The 20,082-nt window shown below is 33.3% G+C and overlaps 1 protein-coding gene, 1 long non-coding RNA gene and 1 pseudogene across 2 annotated transcripts; 2 read left to right on the top strand and 1 right to left on the bottom strand.

Annotated features, from left to right (window-relative positions):
- The first annotated feature begins 185 nt into the window (after positions 1-185).
- On the top strand, positions 186-3,631 carry LOC102612038 (probable serine/threonine-protein kinase PBL7). The gene is made up of 6 exons (XM_006471936.4): positions 186-851; positions 941-1,221; positions 1,941-2,326; positions 2,803-2,935; positions 3,041-3,130; positions 3,227-3,631. Exons 1-6 carry the CDS (start codon positions 527-529, stop codon positions 3,389-3,391), a joined length of 1,380 nt encoding a protein of 459 aa, XP_006471999.2. The 5' UTR covers positions 186-526; the 3' UTR covers positions 3,392-3,631.
- A 1,746-nt stretch (positions 3,632-5,377) lies between these two features.
- On the bottom strand, positions 5,378-8,269 carry LOC102612338 (DNA excision repair protein ERCC-1-like; annotated as a pseudogene).
- A 9,509-nt stretch (positions 8,270-17,778) lies between these two features.
- On the top strand, positions 17,779-19,202 carry LOC127902581 (uncharacterized). Its single transcript, XR_008054996.1, has 3 exons — positions 17,779-17,875; positions 18,754-18,847; positions 18,959-19,202. It is a non-coding gene; the product is annotated as an uncharacterized LOC127902581 (long non-coding RNA).
- Positions 19,203-20,082: the final 880 nt, after the last annotated feature.

Genomic DNA, 20,082 nt, shown 5'->3' with positions numbered 1-20,082 from the left:
ACATAAGCACATGAGAAAACTTGAATATCTTCTCACGTTTGTAAGAAAATAATTTATCATCATAATAACGAGTGGTTCTTAAATTTCTGAAAATGCAAATGTCACATAAAAGTTACAAGAGACAATTATTGAAGATTGAGATAAAACAAAACTTTGGCTCACTGCAAAATATAATATACAGAGGATTTGGCTTGGTTGTTATTATTAGGTAATAATTTGATTATGCAAAAAAGGATGAAAAAAAATAATGCAAAAAGCTTCCAAAATTTTCTGATACAAAGAGACAGAGACTATTCCTTAGCAAGAAACAAAAGAATAGACAAATTCAAGTACACACTAGCCGCTTTACTATTCACGAGACACGGAGAGAGAAAAAAAAATTAAAAATAAATTTCTGGCCATACAGCCAATGCCATAAGCGACCTCATAGGAAGGCAAAAATAAAAATTCTTCTTTATTCTTCCATTCCTTCACCTCATTTTAACAAAATCTCATCTCTCTCTCTTTTTTTCCCCCTTCTCTTTGTATGCTTATGGAAACTAGCAACGGTACTGCAATTGCACCAGATGCTAAAAGCAGCCATACTCATCATAAGCATTATCTTCATAACAGCTCAATTTCTGATCAGTCACATGTTCATCGCCATGCCATTCTTTCTTTTCATTCCATTATCATTATCATTGTCTCAGTCATCTCAGTCATCGTGTTAGTAGCATTGCTTCTTCTTGTACTAATGCTCAGAAGACTTAAATCATCCTCAGAAGATAGCCATGGCAGCAGCTTCAAAGACAATAAAAGTGGCAGCAGTAGGTTCATTGCTCACATGACCATCAACTCAACCTGTAGCCCAGGTAATAACTAATACCATTTCTTATTCTTAGTTATTATTTGTAAAATTAATGCAAAATTTTGATCTGGGTATGCTCCAACATTGTTGTAGATGTTAAAGGAGGGTGTTTTAATGGGGGTCATGTAAGGAGTAACAATGTGCTACCTGCTGCTCCAACTACTGCTTATAATTATGTGAGAGATAAAGGAGTAGTACAAGTTTTCACATACAAGGAATTGGAAACGGCCACAGAGAATTTTAGCGAGGGCAATGTGATTGGAAATGGAGGCTTTGGGGTTGTGTACAAAGGAGTATTAAGTGATGGGACAGTGGCTGCCATTAAGAAGTTGCACAGAGATGGAAAGCAAAGGGAACGTGCCTTCAGAATGGAGGTGAGTGTGAGATTGTGACTTCATTTACTATCTATTTGTATTCATTTGCTCTCTCTCTCTCTCTCTATCTCTCTCTTTGTTTCCTTCGTTTATTCCTTTCTTGCTTTTTCTTCCTCTTAATATATATCGTGCATTACAAATCTCAATAAAAATCAATGTTAATTCTAATAAAAATATGCTTATAATTGGAGGTTTCTGGATCAAATGTTCACTCTTTCCACTCTTGACAATGTAAACAATCTCACAATTAATGTAACTCTTTCTTCATTTCATATTTATGATGCAAAATCTCAAAAAAATTTCGTTATTATTGGTCATAATTATTCTGTATGTTTCTTAAAATTTTCATTACAGTTATAAGAGTTGTTGTAATATAAAATTTAATGAGTCTAATGTACAATTAAGGAAGTTTAACAAAAAAATTTAGATAACTAATTTGGGGGGGGGGGGGGTGGCTCACCGTTGTAACAAACAAATAACAACAGTTGTAAGGTAGTCTGGTCTCATTTAAAAAAGGCACTCGTATGTTAATTTTGACTTTCTAGTTTCTAATCATGTTGATTATGATTTAAGCAACTAAAAATAGAGTTGACTTAGAAACTCTTCTCTCTCACTCAAATTGTTTATTTATCTAATCATTAACTTTTCTAAAGTATATATGGCTTCTAATTCAAACTTGCTCACGGGTGCAAAGACAAATAACAAGTTGTCTAATGTAGGTTGATTTGTTAAGCCGCTTGCATTCTCCTCAATTGGTGGAGCTACTTGGCTATTGTGCTGACCAAAATCACAGGCTTCTAATATCTGAATACATGCCAAATGGTACTCTCCAACAACATCTTCACCGCCACAACAACCGATATCAGCCGTTGGATTGGGGGACTCGCTTGATCATAGCCCTAGATTGTGCTAGGGCCCTTGAGTTCCTTCACGAGCAGGCAACGCCACCTGTGATCCACCGTGATTTTAAGTGCTCCAATGTTCTACTGGACCAAAACTTCAGAGCCAAGGTGACTGATTTTGGATTGGCCAAGATGGTTTCTGATAAGATCAATGGTCAGATTTCAACGCGTGTACTGGGGACCACTGGATACCTTGCTCCAGAGTGAGTGTGCTCCATCATCTATCATGTGCACTCGAGTTTCATACTTGCATTATCAGTTTATCATTTAACATTCAAATAAATATGCTGTCTGTCACAAGCAAGTACGCACCCCATTAGACTTACTATCATTTTATTATTAAATGCCTTAATCCTGGACAATATGCAAGTTGTTAAATCGGCTCCAACGTTACATTTTACTACATCTTGTGTTCCAAATATTTTTTTATATTTTAGGAACACATTGTATAGTAAGTTTGTAACATCAGAGTCAATTTACATTAGACGGGGTCTAATTGACTTTTAATCCACATTGTTGTTCCAAAATGAATATCAAACACATTAACTATTATTCTTTTAAAATTAAGTTGAAACACAACAGTTGCTTAGGGGTCCTAATTTAAGTGAGTAGAAATCATATGAAAATACTCTTCTTGATCACTTCTAATGTTGAGAAACTTTGGTTCATGTAAATGCAGGTATGCTTCTACAGGGAAGCTTACTACAAAATCAGATGTTTATAGTTATGGTGTGGTTCTTTTAGAGCTTTTAACAGGCCGTGTACCAGTTGATCCCAATAGGCCTCCTGGAGAACACGTTCTCGTTTCATGGGTTAGTAGTGGTTGCCAAAATGCATTGCCATAATTTTATGTAAAAATGAAATTCAAGTTAAAAATTCTGAAGAATTTTTAACTTCGAATCCAATAAATTTTGCAGGCTCTTCCAAGATTAACTAGCAGAGAAGAAGCAGTGGAAATGGTTGATCCATCACTACAAGGCCAGTACCCAAAGAAGGATTTGATTCAGGTCAGCTTAATTCCCTATTGCTTTAACTATTTTTGTTAATAGAAAAATCCAATCTGATCAAATCTTTTTTTTTTCCTTGTTGAAATCATTATGTAGATAGCTGCAATTGCAGCCGTGTGTGTGCAACCAGAAGCAGCTTATCGGCCGCTAATGACAGATGTGGTCCAATCATTGATCCCTCTAGTGAAGAACAATGCTGCGGGTGCAATTTCCTTTGGTTCCTCCAGATTTCAGCATCAAACACCTAGTCCTAGGCATTAGAAACTCTGTGGCATCTGGAAATTATGCCCCGTTACTATTTCAATTCATGCAATTGGACCTCACAGAAAGGCATCCTACATAATGTCACAATGAAGAATAAAATTGATGGCTTTTGTTATTTCTTTTCAGTTTCTCTGTAGAAACGTTTTGTTAATTTAGTAATAACTTGATCATACAAGTATATAAGAAAAACTAAATAGGGGAGCTTGTTAATAAATGTCATATTTCAGCATTCAGCTTAATTTTAAAAGTACAACAGTTAAGATATATTTGGTAAATATTTTTAGTTGAGTAATGATACAACTACAAACTCTTGTACAAACTGATGTATCATTAATTTATTGGTTGAATGAAAATATAAAATAATAAAAACAAATCATATAGGTCAAGTGATATTTAATTCAACCAATCTTATCATGCCACATCAGTTTGTACAAAATAAATTTATATAAGAGTTTGTAATTATATTATTACTCTTTTTATAACCATATAATTACTTTTTATAATCACAATCACTTATTAGTTACTTTTCACTCTATTTCATGGCAACTATGGGTCAAAAGCCGCGTCTCCCGAAAAACCTAATACAGAATTCCATGAGTGAATAGGAAGCAAAGTAATTTTCTAGTTAGTCTTCTTGGGACACAAAATTCAGAATAAAAAATCGTTCATGATCTGCATATAAAAAACGAGAACAAAGAGGCAACTAGCAGTCCAATTGGATCATCACTATCTTATTGGCTCAAACTTTGACAGAACGAATCTTCAGAAAAGAATCTTGTCATATATTATGTTAACCAGCACTTGCATGTTTCTTTTTTCGAGAAATTTGCACTGAGAATAACTTTTTTTCGCATGCAGACAGTATATACACCAGGAAGAGAAAATGACATTAGAAAATGCTGGAGAAAGTTAAAGAAACATGCAATGCAAGTCCGACAGAGAATGTTAAAAGGACAAAAAAAAAAAAAAAAAAAAAGGAAAATTACAAACGTCTATTGTACTAGAAAGATTATATGGTGATAGCTGTAAGTTATCAAGATTCCAGCAAATTTCAATGCTGTAGCTAGCCCATCACTTTCATTCATAGTCAGGATAAGAACAGAATCAAAATGCAATTATGTGAAGCTTTCTGTAAAGATGGGCTTTATCAGAAGAAGGTCCAACTGTAATGTTGCCAATTTATTCTGGAAAAACTTGTGGTTGATTACTATGATGTGGCAAATTCTAATTCAACAAATCTTCACCATGATTCAGACAATGGGTTAAACTGTGCAGCTTCAGAGAATCCATTGATATTGTAATAGCTACTACAAAAATTTATACATACATATAAATTAAGGTCTGGTGTGCAGAGTTTCTCAACCCTAAAGGTAAAGAATCTTACTAGGTGCACAGAATTAGGTAAAGAATTTCCTGCCTCCTCCTCCAACATCATCTAAATGGGGAGGACAGAGAAGCCTGTAAATATGCATTGTTAATGAGTGTGTTAGTTAATATGCATTGTTAATGAGTGTGTTAGTTCTGCTGCCATTGCCTCTTTCGCAAGGATGCTTGATCTATTCTCAGCAATTCTCGTTCCAGTTTCTTGCTTTTAAGGTTATTGTGAATTCTGGAGGATAGAGAATGATCACTTAGCTGTCCCGTTTACCAGAATTGTTATTTTCAGCACCTGATTTCGAAGCACTATTTTCCCCTACCTGAGATGAACTGTTTTTCTTCTCACCCATCTTATCAGCATAAATGGAAAATGCAGCAGATAGGGCTGACTTAACAGCTAATTCCGGTTCTTTCTTCCTACGTTTTGTTTACGTTCTTCTGTGTCTTTCTTCACTTTTGTTACTTCATTCACGGAGGAAGGTTCGACATCCTTCAGGGAAGGAGTTTCTGGAATAGGAGGGTGATGGGAAACTACACGCTTAAATGGTTCATGAAAAGTGTCATACAAGCATTTAACCTGATCCAGGAACATAATGAAAAAGTAGGTTTAATAATATGGAACCCTTTATTTACGACACATAATAGTATACAGAAGTGCATCACAGAATAGAAGGACAAAATTCCATCAAATGACACGTCTCTCTTTGGAGATGAACAGAATACCTTGCGCTCTACTATGCCAGGGCAACCAGCCAGGTCTTCCATTGATGCATCCATGATATGCGAAACAGACAGCAAAAAACATGTCCATTAGGCCCATAGGAACATATACTTTCAATACAACCCCCAAGCACATGGACTTGTGAATAAAGAAAGGAAGCATACCCCAAAAGTAGACTCTAGGGTGACAACATCAGTCTTGTTAACACTCCAAACAGATGTGAGGGCATGGGTTAGCTACATCAAAAGGCACAGTCTCAGATTAATCACTGCAAAAAACTAGGAATTGTTAACGCACTAGCTATTTGTCCTTGAAGATCCGATTTTTGCCAATGTAAACATAAATTTATTGAGTGCCAGAAACCTCAGAAGTTAAGAGACCTGCGATAAATAGTCGGTATCCAATTGGCCTTGGATAAGGTCTGCTTGCTTGTTTTCATAGACTTTTATAGTCTCCAAGTAGCAACCACATTCCTCCTAGCTACAAACAAACAATTTTGAAAATTTGGTCAATGAAAAACCATATTTAGCCCAGTCCAACCCCAATAAACATGTTTCTTAATTTTTATCATAAACAAGTCCCTTGAAACAAAAAATAGTCCAACTTCATAAACAACATCAAGTCCCAAAAGTGCATAAAAACCACAAGAGCACATTGTCAAACAGAAGATTTAGAAAGTATATACACAATCTTACTACATTGCCATCATAAAAAGGAAGTAAACAGTATCAAACAGTGACAGCAGTGTTGAAGTCCCAATTCCACAAACAATATCTTGACATAATCTTATTTCTACTTACTAAACAGAAAAGGAAATTAAAAAAATTAAAAATTTACCTCCAAGCACATAACAGGGTACAATCATGAAGCAGTGTTGTCTTAGTAACTTTGAGTAAAGGCTTAACTACATCCTCCTGAAACCAATAAGAAAAAGAGCAATATATCCTTCATCTCATACACTGAAAATAATAAATAAACATGCAAATGACAGAACTTATTATTGCTTTTATGGATTCCAAATATCATTTAAAATGATTAATCCAGTCGAATACCTAGAAAGGCATGAATAGATTGTCAATTGACAAGAGATGCTTACCACATCAACATGGCATAAAACAAAGCGTAACATGAAGTTCTTTTGTAATTCCCTTATACGATGGTATAGGTAATCTGGATGCAGCAGATGATACCGAAGACTGTACCAAGCAACTAATTTGATGAATTTTGGTGCATAAGAGCATATTTCAATTGCAATTGATACAAATATCAACAAGATGTTTAACACAAGCCAAGCAGATTATTTTACGCATAAATTGCTAGATGAGTTATGCCACAGCACATATATCATCCTTTACTTATTAATTCCAATGAAAAACGAAAATGCAGCATAAAAACATATATATCACAGGATAGAAAGCATCATGAACTGAAGTGCAGGTGTGCAAGCAAGACTAAATATCAATCTTTTTAAGCATAAAAGTACGATCTAAACTGGATTTCGCTTAGCAAAACCATCAATTTGGACGGATTGTCAATTATTCTACTTCAACAATTAACCAATAACTAAGAAACTTTGCTGATTCATAATACTAGTGGAAACAGACCGACTACATGGCAGGTTATCTTTATCAGTAGTTTAACTATTGGATGTGAAATATGTAGCACAAAAACATTTTCATCATGTTTACACAGAATGAGAAGGAAGACATTGTTTAGAAGTTCAAACCTTAGATAAAGGGCACATGAGTTCTGCCCAAGCAAGTAGCCACAAACAACATCCGCAAAAGCCCATCTCATATTTCTTATATGCTTAAGCAAGGGATTTCCCTTCTGCATATGGATAAAAGAACTTTCAGACTTGAGCTAATTTTTTGCAAATCAAAATTTATTCAATCTGAACCACTACTAACTAACAAGTTCACTGGAACACAAACATAACTCCTAAGAAGTTTACATTTTGACGAGAAAAAATGTAAAAGCCAATGAGAGCGCACCGTCGATTCCAAGATTTTACATGCACTAGAAAAAAGTCGCAAAAATTCCAGAAGCTATATAAATAGAGGGGCTCACTCCAAGGTCTAAAAAACTCCAACCTACAAAAAAAAAAAAAAAAAAAGTCATGTACACATAGCCAATAAGCTAAGTTGGAACCCACGTTTTCAGTTTTTAGCTAGCTTTTCTCTCAATATGCTCAAGAAACACAAGGGAACACAACAAAAATAGGATCTTTTATACAAATTAAATGAACAAATAAACAACCTCACCTGACTGTGACTAACAAGAATTGCATTACGGCTCTGAATAGACTGTGACGAAGAAGCTAAAGCTGAAGCAGTCCCAACAATCTGTTCACCACCTTGACTGTAATAAACAAACAAACTCACAATTCACATAAACCCAAAAAAAAAAAAAAATCAGCATCAATAATTTTTTTTTAAAATAAAGAAGAAACCTTGAAGTGGGATTCTAGGAAGTGGTGGGTGGTTTAGCGGAAGGAGGAGGAGGGTTGTAAAACTCAAGAGGATTTGATGAAAGAGAAGGCTTGAGAGAAAGACTGAGATGGGGTGAAGAGATTTTGTAGTGGGTTTGTTGAATTTATCACTTCTTGGTATGAAGGTATCGTGATTATTGTTTTTTTTCTTGGTTTGGGGAGGCCGTGCTTTTGCGGATTTATGGTTTTGTTCTTCGTTTTTCCATCAAGTTTCTTCTGTTATTTTGGTCTGCAGGGAAGGAAGTGCCAATTGCGCCGGGTACATCTCCATACTTCAAAAATTATCTCAATACCCTAAAATTTATTTTTGCTAAAATTTTCATCGATACCCTTTCAAAATTGCTAAAAAATTACCAAACTATCCTTATTTTAAAACATTTCAACTCAACGGACATCACCTCTCCCTTCTCTACTGAAGCAAACAAACACTCATCTGCTGCAATTCCCTCCATTATCAAACTCAAACAAACAAATACTGCAATTCCCTCACCGGCATCACCTCTACCGAAACAAACATTCATTCTCCATACATGGTAAATCGAACTTCAACACGAGCAAACTAAGCCCGAGAAGGGGAAGCTGCCACAACTGAGAAAGTGAAGCATAGTTCATCACTACATAATCGCCGGAGAGAGTTGATTATTTGCTGCAAAATTGTCAGAATGTAACTAGTTGAGACAAATAATTCTATGTAATTAGTTTTCTTGTTAATATTCAAGGGAAAAAAAACAAAAAGTTAGGGTTTTATATTGAAAAAATAAATTAATTAGTTGTGGGTCTCTCATAACATGTTCGAAAACAAATTTTTAGTTGTTTTGCTGCATGCAAATTGTGAAAAATTAATGGATTGTACTGATTATAATTTTGTTATGTAACACAAGATTTGGTCGTGTAAGGTTATGTAAGATTCAAGGTTGTGTTTTACACGACCTTCATATATTGCACGATTACATGACCTTCATGTATTGCACGATTACACGACCTTCATGTATTGCATGTTTATACGACCTTCATGTATTATACAATTATACGATCTTTTTGTATTACACAATTACACGACCTTCAATTCCACATTTTGTTTCTTGTCAATAGAATCTGCACATTACATTTAGTTTAATTAGGCTCACAATAAATTCGAATTGTGCATATACCTTTACCTTGTGAAATGTCATTAGTTAGAGAGATTCTTAATTTCCAATTATAAGTCATGGTAAGTCATGATATGTCTAGTTATGAGTGAAAATATTTTATCACTGCGAATGGTGTTCTTATGTGTATAACATTACATTAATTTCCTATAGCTGATATTTTTTTTTCTTAATTGATTTCATAGATTAATTATATGCAGACATTCCTTATGTATGCTTGTATGCTTGGCCAGAGGAAGGAAGCACTTTGAAGATAAAAAAAAAAAGAAAAAAACTTTTTAAATGGCTGTAATATGTTTAATTGCGACTTTAAAATTACACGAATTTTTCCATTAATCATTAGATTAATTTAGTTCTTTAAAGACTTAATTTGTGCTAAGAATTTATATTTGCTGCTATGCAGAAAATGTCAATGAAAATTATTAAAAAAAGAAGTGAAATTAAATTGGAATCTAAAAAAATTCCACATCATCATTGGTTTGAATTGTAACTGGTGGTATAAGATCATATGTCTTAAGTTTGAACTTCATTGTGATTTCGAATTCCGAAGTATCTATATCAATAACTTCAGTTATCTTCTCCACCAATGCGACATATGTTGTCGATCGTGGTATCATTATCCCTTTAGCCTTTGAACCTTTGAACTTATACTCGTCATTTTGCTCAATCCATTCACCATTGAAGAGAATAGACACACGTACCAAAATCATATCTGATGATGCAATAAAAATAATAATATTAAATTTCATATACAAGTAACTACACGACCTACATGACCTACACGACTTACACGACTATATTTCTTACATGACCTACACGATTATATTTCTTACATGACCTACACGACTTACACGACTATATTACTTACACGACCTACATGACTAACTATATGACGTACACGGTATCAAAAGAATGCACGAGTCGAAATATTTTTGCCATAAATAAGTTATATTGCTGAAAAAAATAATTAAACAACCTACATTGCATATATTTCTACGTATAAGAAAAAATTGTGAAAATAAAACATTGTAATGTGAGGAAAATTTCTAAATTTTCCTAAAAATTAAAAAATTTAAAACCCAACAACATTAACATATCTTAGGGGTTTTTAATTAAATACCCTTTAATAGTTTTAAAATTATTTAAATACCCCCTCCCTTTTTGGTTTTCATGGATACCCTAACAAATGTGAGCAAAGTCGGAAATACCTTTAATGAATGCATCAAATGCACTCAATGAATTCTCTTCATATTTCTTTCCTCATTTCTTTAACCTAAATCTATTTTTGCTGCCGATTCTTTCAAAATCTCTTAGAATCTCTCAAAATCTCTCATAACTTCTTACACAAATACAATTATGTATTTATTTCTTTAACACCCACTCTTTCTTTAAAGGTGCATTGCTTATTAAACAACCCAATAAGGTATGTTAATGTTGTTGGGTTTTAAATTTTTTAATTTTTAGGAAAATTTAGAAATTTTCCTCACATTACAATATTTTATTTTCACCATTTTTTCTTATACGTAGAAATATATGCAATGTAGGTTGTTTAATTATTTTTTTCAGCAATATAACTTATTTATGACGAAAATATTTCGAGTCGTGCATTCTTTTGATACCGTGTACGTCATATAGTTAGTCATGTAGGTCGTGTAAGTAATATAGTCGTGTAAGTCGTGTAGGTCATGTAAGAAATATAGTCGTGTAAGTCACGTAAGAAATATAGTCGTGTAAGTTGTGTAAGTAATATAGTCATATGGGTCATGTAGGTCGTGTAGTTACTTGTATATGAAATTTAATATTATTGTTTTTATTGTATCATCAGATATGGTTTTGGTACGTGTGTCTATTCTCTTCAATGGTGAATAGATTAAACAAAATGACGAGTATAAGTTCAAAAGTTCAAAGGCTAAAGGGATAATGATACCACGATCGACAATATATGCTGCATTGGTGGAGAAGATAGCTGAAGTTATTGATATAAATACTTCGGAATTCGAAATCACAACGAAGTTCAAACTTAAGACATCTGATCCTATGCCACCAGTTACAATTCAAACCAATGATGATGTGGAATTTTTTTAAATTCCAATTTAATTTCACTTCTTTTTTTAATAATTTTCATTGACATTTTCTGCATAGCAGCAAATATAAATTCTTAGCACAAATTAAGTCTTTAAAGAACTAAATTAATCTAATGATTAATGGAAAATTCGTGTAATTTTAAAATCGCAATTAAACATATTACAACCATTTAAAAAGTTTTTTTTCTTTTTCTTTTTATCTTCAAAGTGCTTTCTTCCTCTGGCCAAGCATACAAGCATACATGAGGAATGCCTGCATATAATTAATCCATGAAATCAATTAAGAAAAAAAATATCAGCTATAGGAAATTAATGTAATGTTATACACATAAGAACACCATTCGCAGTGATAAAATATTTTCACTCATAACTAGACATATTATGACTTACCATGACTTATAATTGGAAATTAAGAATCTCTCTAACTAATGACATTTCACAAGGTAAATGTATATGCACAATTCCAATTTATTGTGAGCCTAATTAAACTAAATGTAATGTGCAGTTTCTATTGACAAGAAACAAAATGTGGAATTGAAGGTCGTGTAATTGTGTAATACAAGAAGATCGTATAATTGTATAATACATGAAGGTCGTATAAACATGCAATACATGAAGGTCGTGTAAACGTGTAATACATGAAGGTCGTGTAATCGTGCAATACATGAAGGTCGTGTAAAACACAACCTTGAATCTTACATAACCTTACACGACCAAATCTTGTGTTACATAACAAAATTATAATCAGCACAATCCATTAATTTTTCACAATTTGCATGCAGCAAAACAACTAGAAATTTATTTTCGAACATGTTATGAGAGACCCACAACTAATTAATCTATTTTTTCAATATAAAACCCTAACTTTTTATTTTTTTCCCTTGAATATTAACAAGAAAACTAATTACATGGAATTATTTGTCTCAACTAGTTACATTCTAACAATTTTGCAGTAAATGATCAACTCTCTCCGGCGATTATGTAGTGACGAACTATGCTTCACTTTCTCAGTTGTGGCAGCTTCTCCTTCTCAGGCTTAGTTTGCTCGTGTTGAAGTTCGATTTACCATATATGGAGAATGAATGTTTGTTTCAGTAGAGGTGATGCCAGTGAGAGAATTGCAGTGTTTGTTTGTTTGAGTTTTGATAATGGAGGGAATTGCAGCAGATGAGTGTTTGTTTGCTTCAGTAGAGAATGGGAGAGGTGCTGTCCGTTGAGTTGAAATGTTTTAAAATGAGGATAGCTTAGTAATTTCCTATTCGTTTTTAAAGGGTATCGATGAAAATTTCGGCAAAAATAGATTTTAGGGTATTGAGATAATTTTTGAAGTATGGAGGTGTACCGGGCGCAATTGGCTCCATATCTTATTGGGTTGTTTAATAAGCAATGCACCTTTAAAGAAAGAGTGGGTGTTAAAGAAATGAATACATAATTGTATTTGTGTAAGAAGTTATGAGAGATTTTGAAAGAATCGGCAGCAAAAATAGATTTAGGTGAAAGAAATGAGGAAAGAAATATGAAGAGAATTCATTGAGTGCATTTGATGCATTCATTAAGGGTATTCTTGACTTTGCTCACATTTGTTAGGGTATCCATGAAAACCAAAAAGAGAGGGGGTATTTAAATAATTTTGAAACTATTAAAGGGTATTTAATTAAAAACCCCGGGAAGGAATGGGTAGGGGTGGGCATTTTCGGGTTCGGGTCGGGTTCGGATCAACCCGATCGGATTTCGGGTTGATCGGGTTAGAAAAGAATTCATCCGAACTCAACCCGAAGTTGTAACCCGATCCGACCCGATCCGAACATATTCGGATCGGATCGGATCGGGTCAAATAATCGGGTTAAATTCGGGTTAATTCGGTCGGGTGAAACACTGCACAGATCAAATGCAAAATATTTAATTTTAATGCTTAATCTGCTTAATCTATTCATTAAAAACAAAACAAAACAAATCATACATACATATTATTTAAGCTTCCACAGACTTAATAAATTAAACTCCAAAATTTTCGATACAAGAAGTTCCCTCATTTTATTATTAACATTTAACAATACATATACTTAGCAATTAACAGATAATATATAATATATTATTATATCCCATCAAAACATCAAAAAAGAAAAGAATTTGGGTTGCCGGTTTGCGCCTTCGCGGTGGAACTCGGTGATGGTGGAGGCTGCAGCAGCATATCCGATAGCAGCGCAGCGGATCCAGCAGCAGCAGATCCTGTAGATATCCGGCAACAGCAGATCTGGTAGCTACGGATGTCGCGGAGCAGTAGATCCAGTCACGGGTTAGGTGGCTGCATGCGCTGGCTGCGCTTCCTCCGTTCTCTTCTCTGCGTTGGCTGCTAGCTGCCGCTTTGCTTTTGGCTTTTGCGATATTTGTGTGTGTGTGTGAAGTCGTGAGTGTTAAGGATGAGGGCTGTGGGGATGAGGACTGTGAAGTGTGAAGGCAGCGAAGATATGTTTCAATGTTTGTGTGGCCTGTGTGTGTGGGTTATAATTATGTTTTGTTTTTTATTTGTCAATTTTTTTTAGCCACTTGTTTTTGTGACTTTTTGAGTTGTAACTTTGTGTGGCCGTGTGTGTGGTGTCTGGTGTGTGCATGTGTGATGTGTTTATAGGTTTAGTGATATTTTTTTTTTTGGCGACCCGATCGGGTATTCGGATCGGATCGGGTTTTACTCGACCCGATCACAACCCGATCGGGTTTGTAATTTTTCACCTGTTCGGGTTTCAATAACAACCCGAACCGACCCGAACCCGAATTTTTTCGGGTCGGATCGTGTCGGGTCGGGTCGGGTCGGGTATTTTGCCCACCCCTAGGAATGGGTTAGAGTTGGGGAACGCAGGTTGTGAAGGAGGGGATTTAAACGCAGGTTGTGAAGGAGGGGATTTAATAATATTTACTAACATTGTGGGGACTTGTATGCATTTAGCCAATTCGGACTTGAGTAGTATTTTACCTCGTTGGACTAATCGATGGCATTTTATTTCTTCAACAGAAACCGCATTGTCGTTCGGTAATGTAAGTAAACGTTGTGTCGTTCTCATCTTACAACAAAGTTCATAGTAACACGAGGAAAATCAATTACTTTTTTTTTTTTAACAGAATCAATGTCCTAAAGATGTATTGGTACTTCTAAAAATAAATAAATAAAGATGTGTTGGTAAGAAATTAGAAAAAAAAACATGATTATAATATTAAAGTTGGTATAGGAAATTAGAATTGTGGTTCTATTCTATCAATCCTAATCAAGTCAATAGTCTTCAAAAATCAACTTTAAATTATGATTAAGAATTTACAGCGCTGTCAAATAACTCATTGACACTCAATTATTTGTATGTCGTAACTAAAATGGAAGCTACTAATAAAATAAGCACCCACATCAACATTTAATTTTTTAATTAAAAAAAAGCATTAGTGCAAATTAACAAATTAGACGGTTGCCCTAGCTATTCTACTGCTTCCGAGAAATGCCAGAAATATTATATCAATGTCCTGTGTTTAAACTTTAAATAATTAAAAAAGAAGACAAGATCAGACAACTTGATACATATACAAATTATTCTTAGTATTCAAATTGAGAGTAACATGGAGTACAAGCTTGTATTTTTTTATTTATTCCAAATGTAAAATAATTAGCTCGTTTAATATAGAGATGATAATAATATCAATGGATATGATATAGGATATCAAAATTAAATTAAAATTTGAGGCGGATGGGTGGGACAAGGTATGTGTTTGTATATGTAGACGCATGTTGGCTTTACATGATACGTATAAGGTGTTTAATTACTTAATAATTTAAGTCTAGTAGTTAGGTAACATTAAAAATGGAAATTAATTAATAAACCCATAGGGCAGATTTTGGTGATCTTTAATGTCTTTATCATACTTGAAAGAGGGGTTTAATAATTGTAGGACGTAGAGGCGGCCCCTAAAATTGGACATACACGCATGTAGTATAAGTACGGTGGGGAAATTTTGTCATGTTGTTGCTTTCATTTCATCTTCAAGAAATATGGAGGCTAAAATAACTATTTATTTATAATTAAATATTTGTATAGTCCTTATATTTTGAGATTAGTATTCGTTTAATCTCTATTTTTTAAAAAAATATCTTAAATCATCCCCGATGTTAAATTATTACCATCTTTCCTCTTGCTTTTTGTTGCTTTTGGCTTTTTTTTTACAATATTACCTACTTACAATAATTTTTTTAAACATTCGTAAAAAAATAATTATCAATTTAATCTCAAAAAATAAAATAGAAAAAAATTAATATATGTTACTTTTTTTTTTGGAACACATTGCTGAGAAGTTAATATATTAATATTTTTTTTACTAATGTCCAAAAAAAAGGTAATTTAATTATTTTCATAATAAATTTATTTTTGGACACATGTAAGCTTTCACAAAAGTTAATATATATTCTTTTTGTTTTCACTTTATTTTTGGGTTAAATTGATAATTTAATTTCTTTCCTTTTTATTAATTTCATAAAAAGAAACATTATTGTAAGAGGATAATATTGTAAAAGTAAGTCAAAATAAACAAAAAGTAACAGCAGAGATGTCAATAGTTTAAAGGTATGGATATTTTGAGGCATTTTTAAAATATAAAGATAAAATGAGCGCCAACTTTAAAATATAGAGATGAAACGAGCTTTTACCCTAGTTATTTTCTAAATATTTTTGTATTATAATATCCGTGTATAAATTGTAACGACTCTTTTTTAAAAAAAACTGTTCAGTGAGAGTAATTTTATATTTTTGAAAAATGATGCTCAGTAATTTTTATGTTAGTCTCAAAGTGAAGCAAGCATAAGCAGCCAGATCATCACATCAATTTATATTTAAATTCAGAAAAAAATTCGTGCACATCCAGAAATAGACCCTTGCCCTAACTCATCGGCTACACCCATGGAAATGCCAGAAATAATGAAAATCTTTCTAGAATCATTCAAGATCAAACAATGTGATTCATACTCAATTAATTTCTTCCCGTGTATTCAAATCACAGTAGCAAAGGGTACAAGCCAAATATATTATAAAATTACAGCACCACCTCTTTTTCTTTTTCTTTTTTTAAATCATAATTACAACAATACTTTTACCAACAACAATTTTCATGCATTTTAATTAACTTCAAAGTAAGGCCTAGTCAAATTAATGATCCTTTTTTGTGATTTTTCTTTTTTCTACAAAAACATGCCAATGCTAAAATAGACTGTATGTGAGTGGATGCTTTAGACTGCTTTGTATTTTGCAAGCTTTAACTTATTTACAATTCTTCTCTTTTAAAATTGCCGTCCCTTGAGAGCCTTATTGTTTACAATCTTGACAGAGTGAAAAGAGTGGGTAATCAATTTTTGGAAGCAGAAAATGATTACCGAAAGTGATAATGGCATTGGCTCCTCTGTTAATCTTATTGCCTGTCCCAGAATGAAAGACCTCAGAATTGACTCGATGGACTATGGATGTACTGAAAGAGTGGGATTACGGGAGTACAATCATGCCACGCTCTTCTTTCTTGAAAATTAGTAATTGCCAGAAATTAAAAGCACTGCATAGACAGGTGATATTTAACTGTTTCAATTTCCAAAGACGATACAGAGTGGGGAAAGGAGTGGATTGGCGTAAGATATCGCACATTCCCAACATCTACCTGGGTGTTAACTATGTCAGAGGATGGCTGATGAGCATAATTTATATACATATTTTACCCTTAATTATATAATTACTAGTTATTTTTATTTGTTATTTTTAATTAATTAAATTATTTTATTGAATAGGGGAGTAATTGGAGATTATGAATAAAAAAGGATATAAGGGAGCTCAATTTTGGAAGCATTAATTAATTGATTTAAGAAGCAATTAGACATACATGCATGTGGAAGTGAAGCCGAGGAAACCGAAGCTAGTAAATTAATTGATCTAGCACATGAAGAAGAATTTAAACATAACATTGGCTTTAGCTTAGTTAAGTTACACGTGCATAGCATTGTAATGCATGGAAAGCAACTTAAAGGGGCCCACACTTGGCTTTTACAATTGGAAAAAAGGAATCCTAGTGCAACCTTAATTGGTGATCACGTGTGAGAGCTAAAGCAAATAAAAGGGCAAGCCTTTTGGCTTTTTTTTTTTTTGAACTGATTAATCATCAGATTACTGCATTATACAGATATTTACAACAACTGCTTATTGTAGCAGAGATATTACACTGATATTTACAGTCAGATATACATGATTGAGACTTATATTATTACAATGAATTCTATGAAGTACATGCCCAATACAAATAACCCCTCACAGGAGAGGATGTCCATACTCTACTTGCATTTCGTAAGGGAGAAGGATATAAAGAACATTTAGCCCCCACAATGCTTTTGTGGGGGCTAGAACCGCTGCCCTCACAATGCTTGTGAGGGCAGCAGCCCACCACTTCGGCCAAAGGCCGAAGTAAGCCTTTTGGCTTTAGGATTTAAGAGGTGGGGTCCATTTCAAAGATTATAAAAGTAAGCTTTTGGCTTTTGGAGAAGGGGAGCCGCCAGAAGGGAGTACAGACGCAAGGGCTGGAAGAGAGCAATCGGCAGTAGCAATATTTCGGCTTCCATGACTGATTTTATTTCTTGTGTTACTCCCAATTCAAGTATGTTTAATTAATTTTCTTATACTGAGGTTAAGGATGAAACCCTATTCAATAAAATAATTATCTTTTTATTTAATTAATTCTCTATATATGTTCTTTGATGATTATGATTTTTATTTCACATGATTAATTGGATGTTAATAAAATCTTTTCATCAATTCTGTCATGCATTATTGATTGTTAGGACTAATATTCGATTAATTCTATGCTTGGATCTATAAAGTTTATACATGATTATCTTTGATTTTATATCTTTCATTAAATTGTTTACATGGAGTGCTTAGGAAACTTTGACTCTTTGTTATTCAATGTGTTTACATGAGATTCTTAGATGTCATATTATTAAGCAGAAAAAGAACCTACATTAGATTTAATTACTTGGGCTTAATTGTTTTATCCATGAGATGACACAGATTGATTTCGAGTTGTCACTCTAAAATTGGGGATTAATTAATAATTAGATAATTACTAGTTGAATAGTGGTGGATTCTGAAACCTTGGTAATTTGTCTTATTGATTTCTCATTTGCTTTAATTGTTTTCTTAGTTTAATTAGTTTAATTTCTCTTAAAACTCAATTTGATCAACTAGGTTAGAATTAATATTAATTTTAGATTTAAATTAGACTTTTCAATTTATAACAGTCCCTGTGGGATCAACCTCGTTACCACTATTCTATCTCTAGATTCGTGCGCTTGCGAGTACATTAAAATTTTCACAACAAGTTTTTGCATGAGGAATTCTAATTACCAACTGACAAACAATTGGTGGTAATCTTTTTTTTCCCCCTCTTTCTTGCTTGGTTTTTCATTGTTTGGTTTATATTTGTAATCCAATGAGGAGACATAAAAGTAGTAATTGTTAAACCATTTTATGCAGGCCATAGGCACAAGTTTATGCATTAAATTGAATGTTGGTCTTGACACTTGAGGAGTTGATTTTTGTCTCTCGTGATAAATGAAATATAAACAAGGTATATATTTGTACTTTTTTTTTTCATTTTTGACATTTATATTAATATAGTGTTTTTTTTATCCGCATCTTTCAATAGTTGCTGATTATTAGGATATAACTAATGTTACAGAATTTGGTGGTCCTTCGCGTGGTAGCAGCTGCTGCAGGTCCCATTCAATTTAGCAGAGATCAAATCAATTTGATGTCAGGATCTGGCCATCTGGGTTGGTTTGGTTTTATCTGTTACAATACCTTTTGGTAATCTAACTAAGAAGTGGAAACATTCGGAATCAGGATTTTATATATTAGTTATTGTCAGGAATATGCAAATATTTTTAATCGATATCTTGAATCTACGAATTAGATATCTAGTTACTTCAACCATTACTATTTTATATATTTATCTAAATAGTTATTTGATAAGTACATGTTAATTTCGCTACAAAAATAAGTATTTTTTGACATGTTCTGCATACTGTAATGGTCATAAGTGCGTCAATTCCTCTTACTTCTGCACTTAAAGATGTTGTGCGCAGAATGCGGAATCAAGCGCACCAAATAATTATAAAAAAATAATGGACACAAAATTTGCGTGGTTCGGTAATTAAACCTACATCTACGAAAACAAGAGAAAAATAATTGTATTATTAATAATTATTTGAGTACAAATTTGAGTAAAGAAATATTATTTTCCCATAACTCAAATACACCCAGTACTCTCACACACACTCTCCAATTGCTCACACTATCAAAACTCTCAAAAACTTAAAAACTAATAAACTTAATTTTTTTGGGATGCTTTAGAATGAAGAAATGGCTTCAATTTATAGGCTTCAAGCTTGCACTATTCCACCTAATCCCTCTGCAATTTGTCAATCTTCATCTCTGTCAATTTGATAAATTTTACTAACTTTTCCATTTTTCTTCATTTAGTGCAGGATTGTCAAATGCCTGCAGTTTTGGTGCCGATTATGAAAAAACAAAAGCAATGCATGTGGTTCACTTTTCTTTTTCAATCAATTTGAAAATACTATTTGACTTTTCAATAATTCTTCATCTTGACGAAGATTTATTCAAATCTAAACCGACTCTCAACCAATCATCATCCATAAAGTGACTGCATCTCTGTATTTATTGAGATTATGAACACAATATTTTGTAAGCAGGGGAATTACCTAGTAAAGACAGGGCAGAGCCGCTGAGCCTCTGAATTCGAATCCAAAACAATTACTTGATAACACTGTTAATTAATTG

Source organism: Citrus sinensis, chromosome 5 (genome assembly GCF_022201045.2).
Source record: "Citrus sinensis cultivar Valencia sweet orange chromosome 5, DVS_A1.0, whole genome shotgun sequence".
In the NCBI taxonomy this organism is placed as follows: domain Eukaryota; kingdom Viridiplantae; phylum Streptophyta; class Magnoliopsida; order Sapindales; family Rutaceae; genus Citrus; species Citrus sinensis.
This window is presented reverse-complemented; position numbering and strand designations above follow the sequence as displayed.

Bases quoted from the DNA above. Each gene is read 5' to 3' on its own strand.
- LOC102612038 (XM_006471936.4), top strand. From the start codon at position 527: ATGCTTATGGAAACTAGCAACGGTACTGCAATTGCACCAGATGCTAAA. The intron at 852-940 runs GTAATAACTAAT...ACATTGTTGTAG, and splicing joins CAACTCAACCTGTAGCCCAG to ATGTTAAAGGAGGGTGTTTT. The intron at 2,327-2,802 runs GTGAGTGTGCTC...ATGTAAATGCAG, and splicing joins ACTGGATACCTTGCTCCAGA to GTATGCTTCTACAGGGAAGC.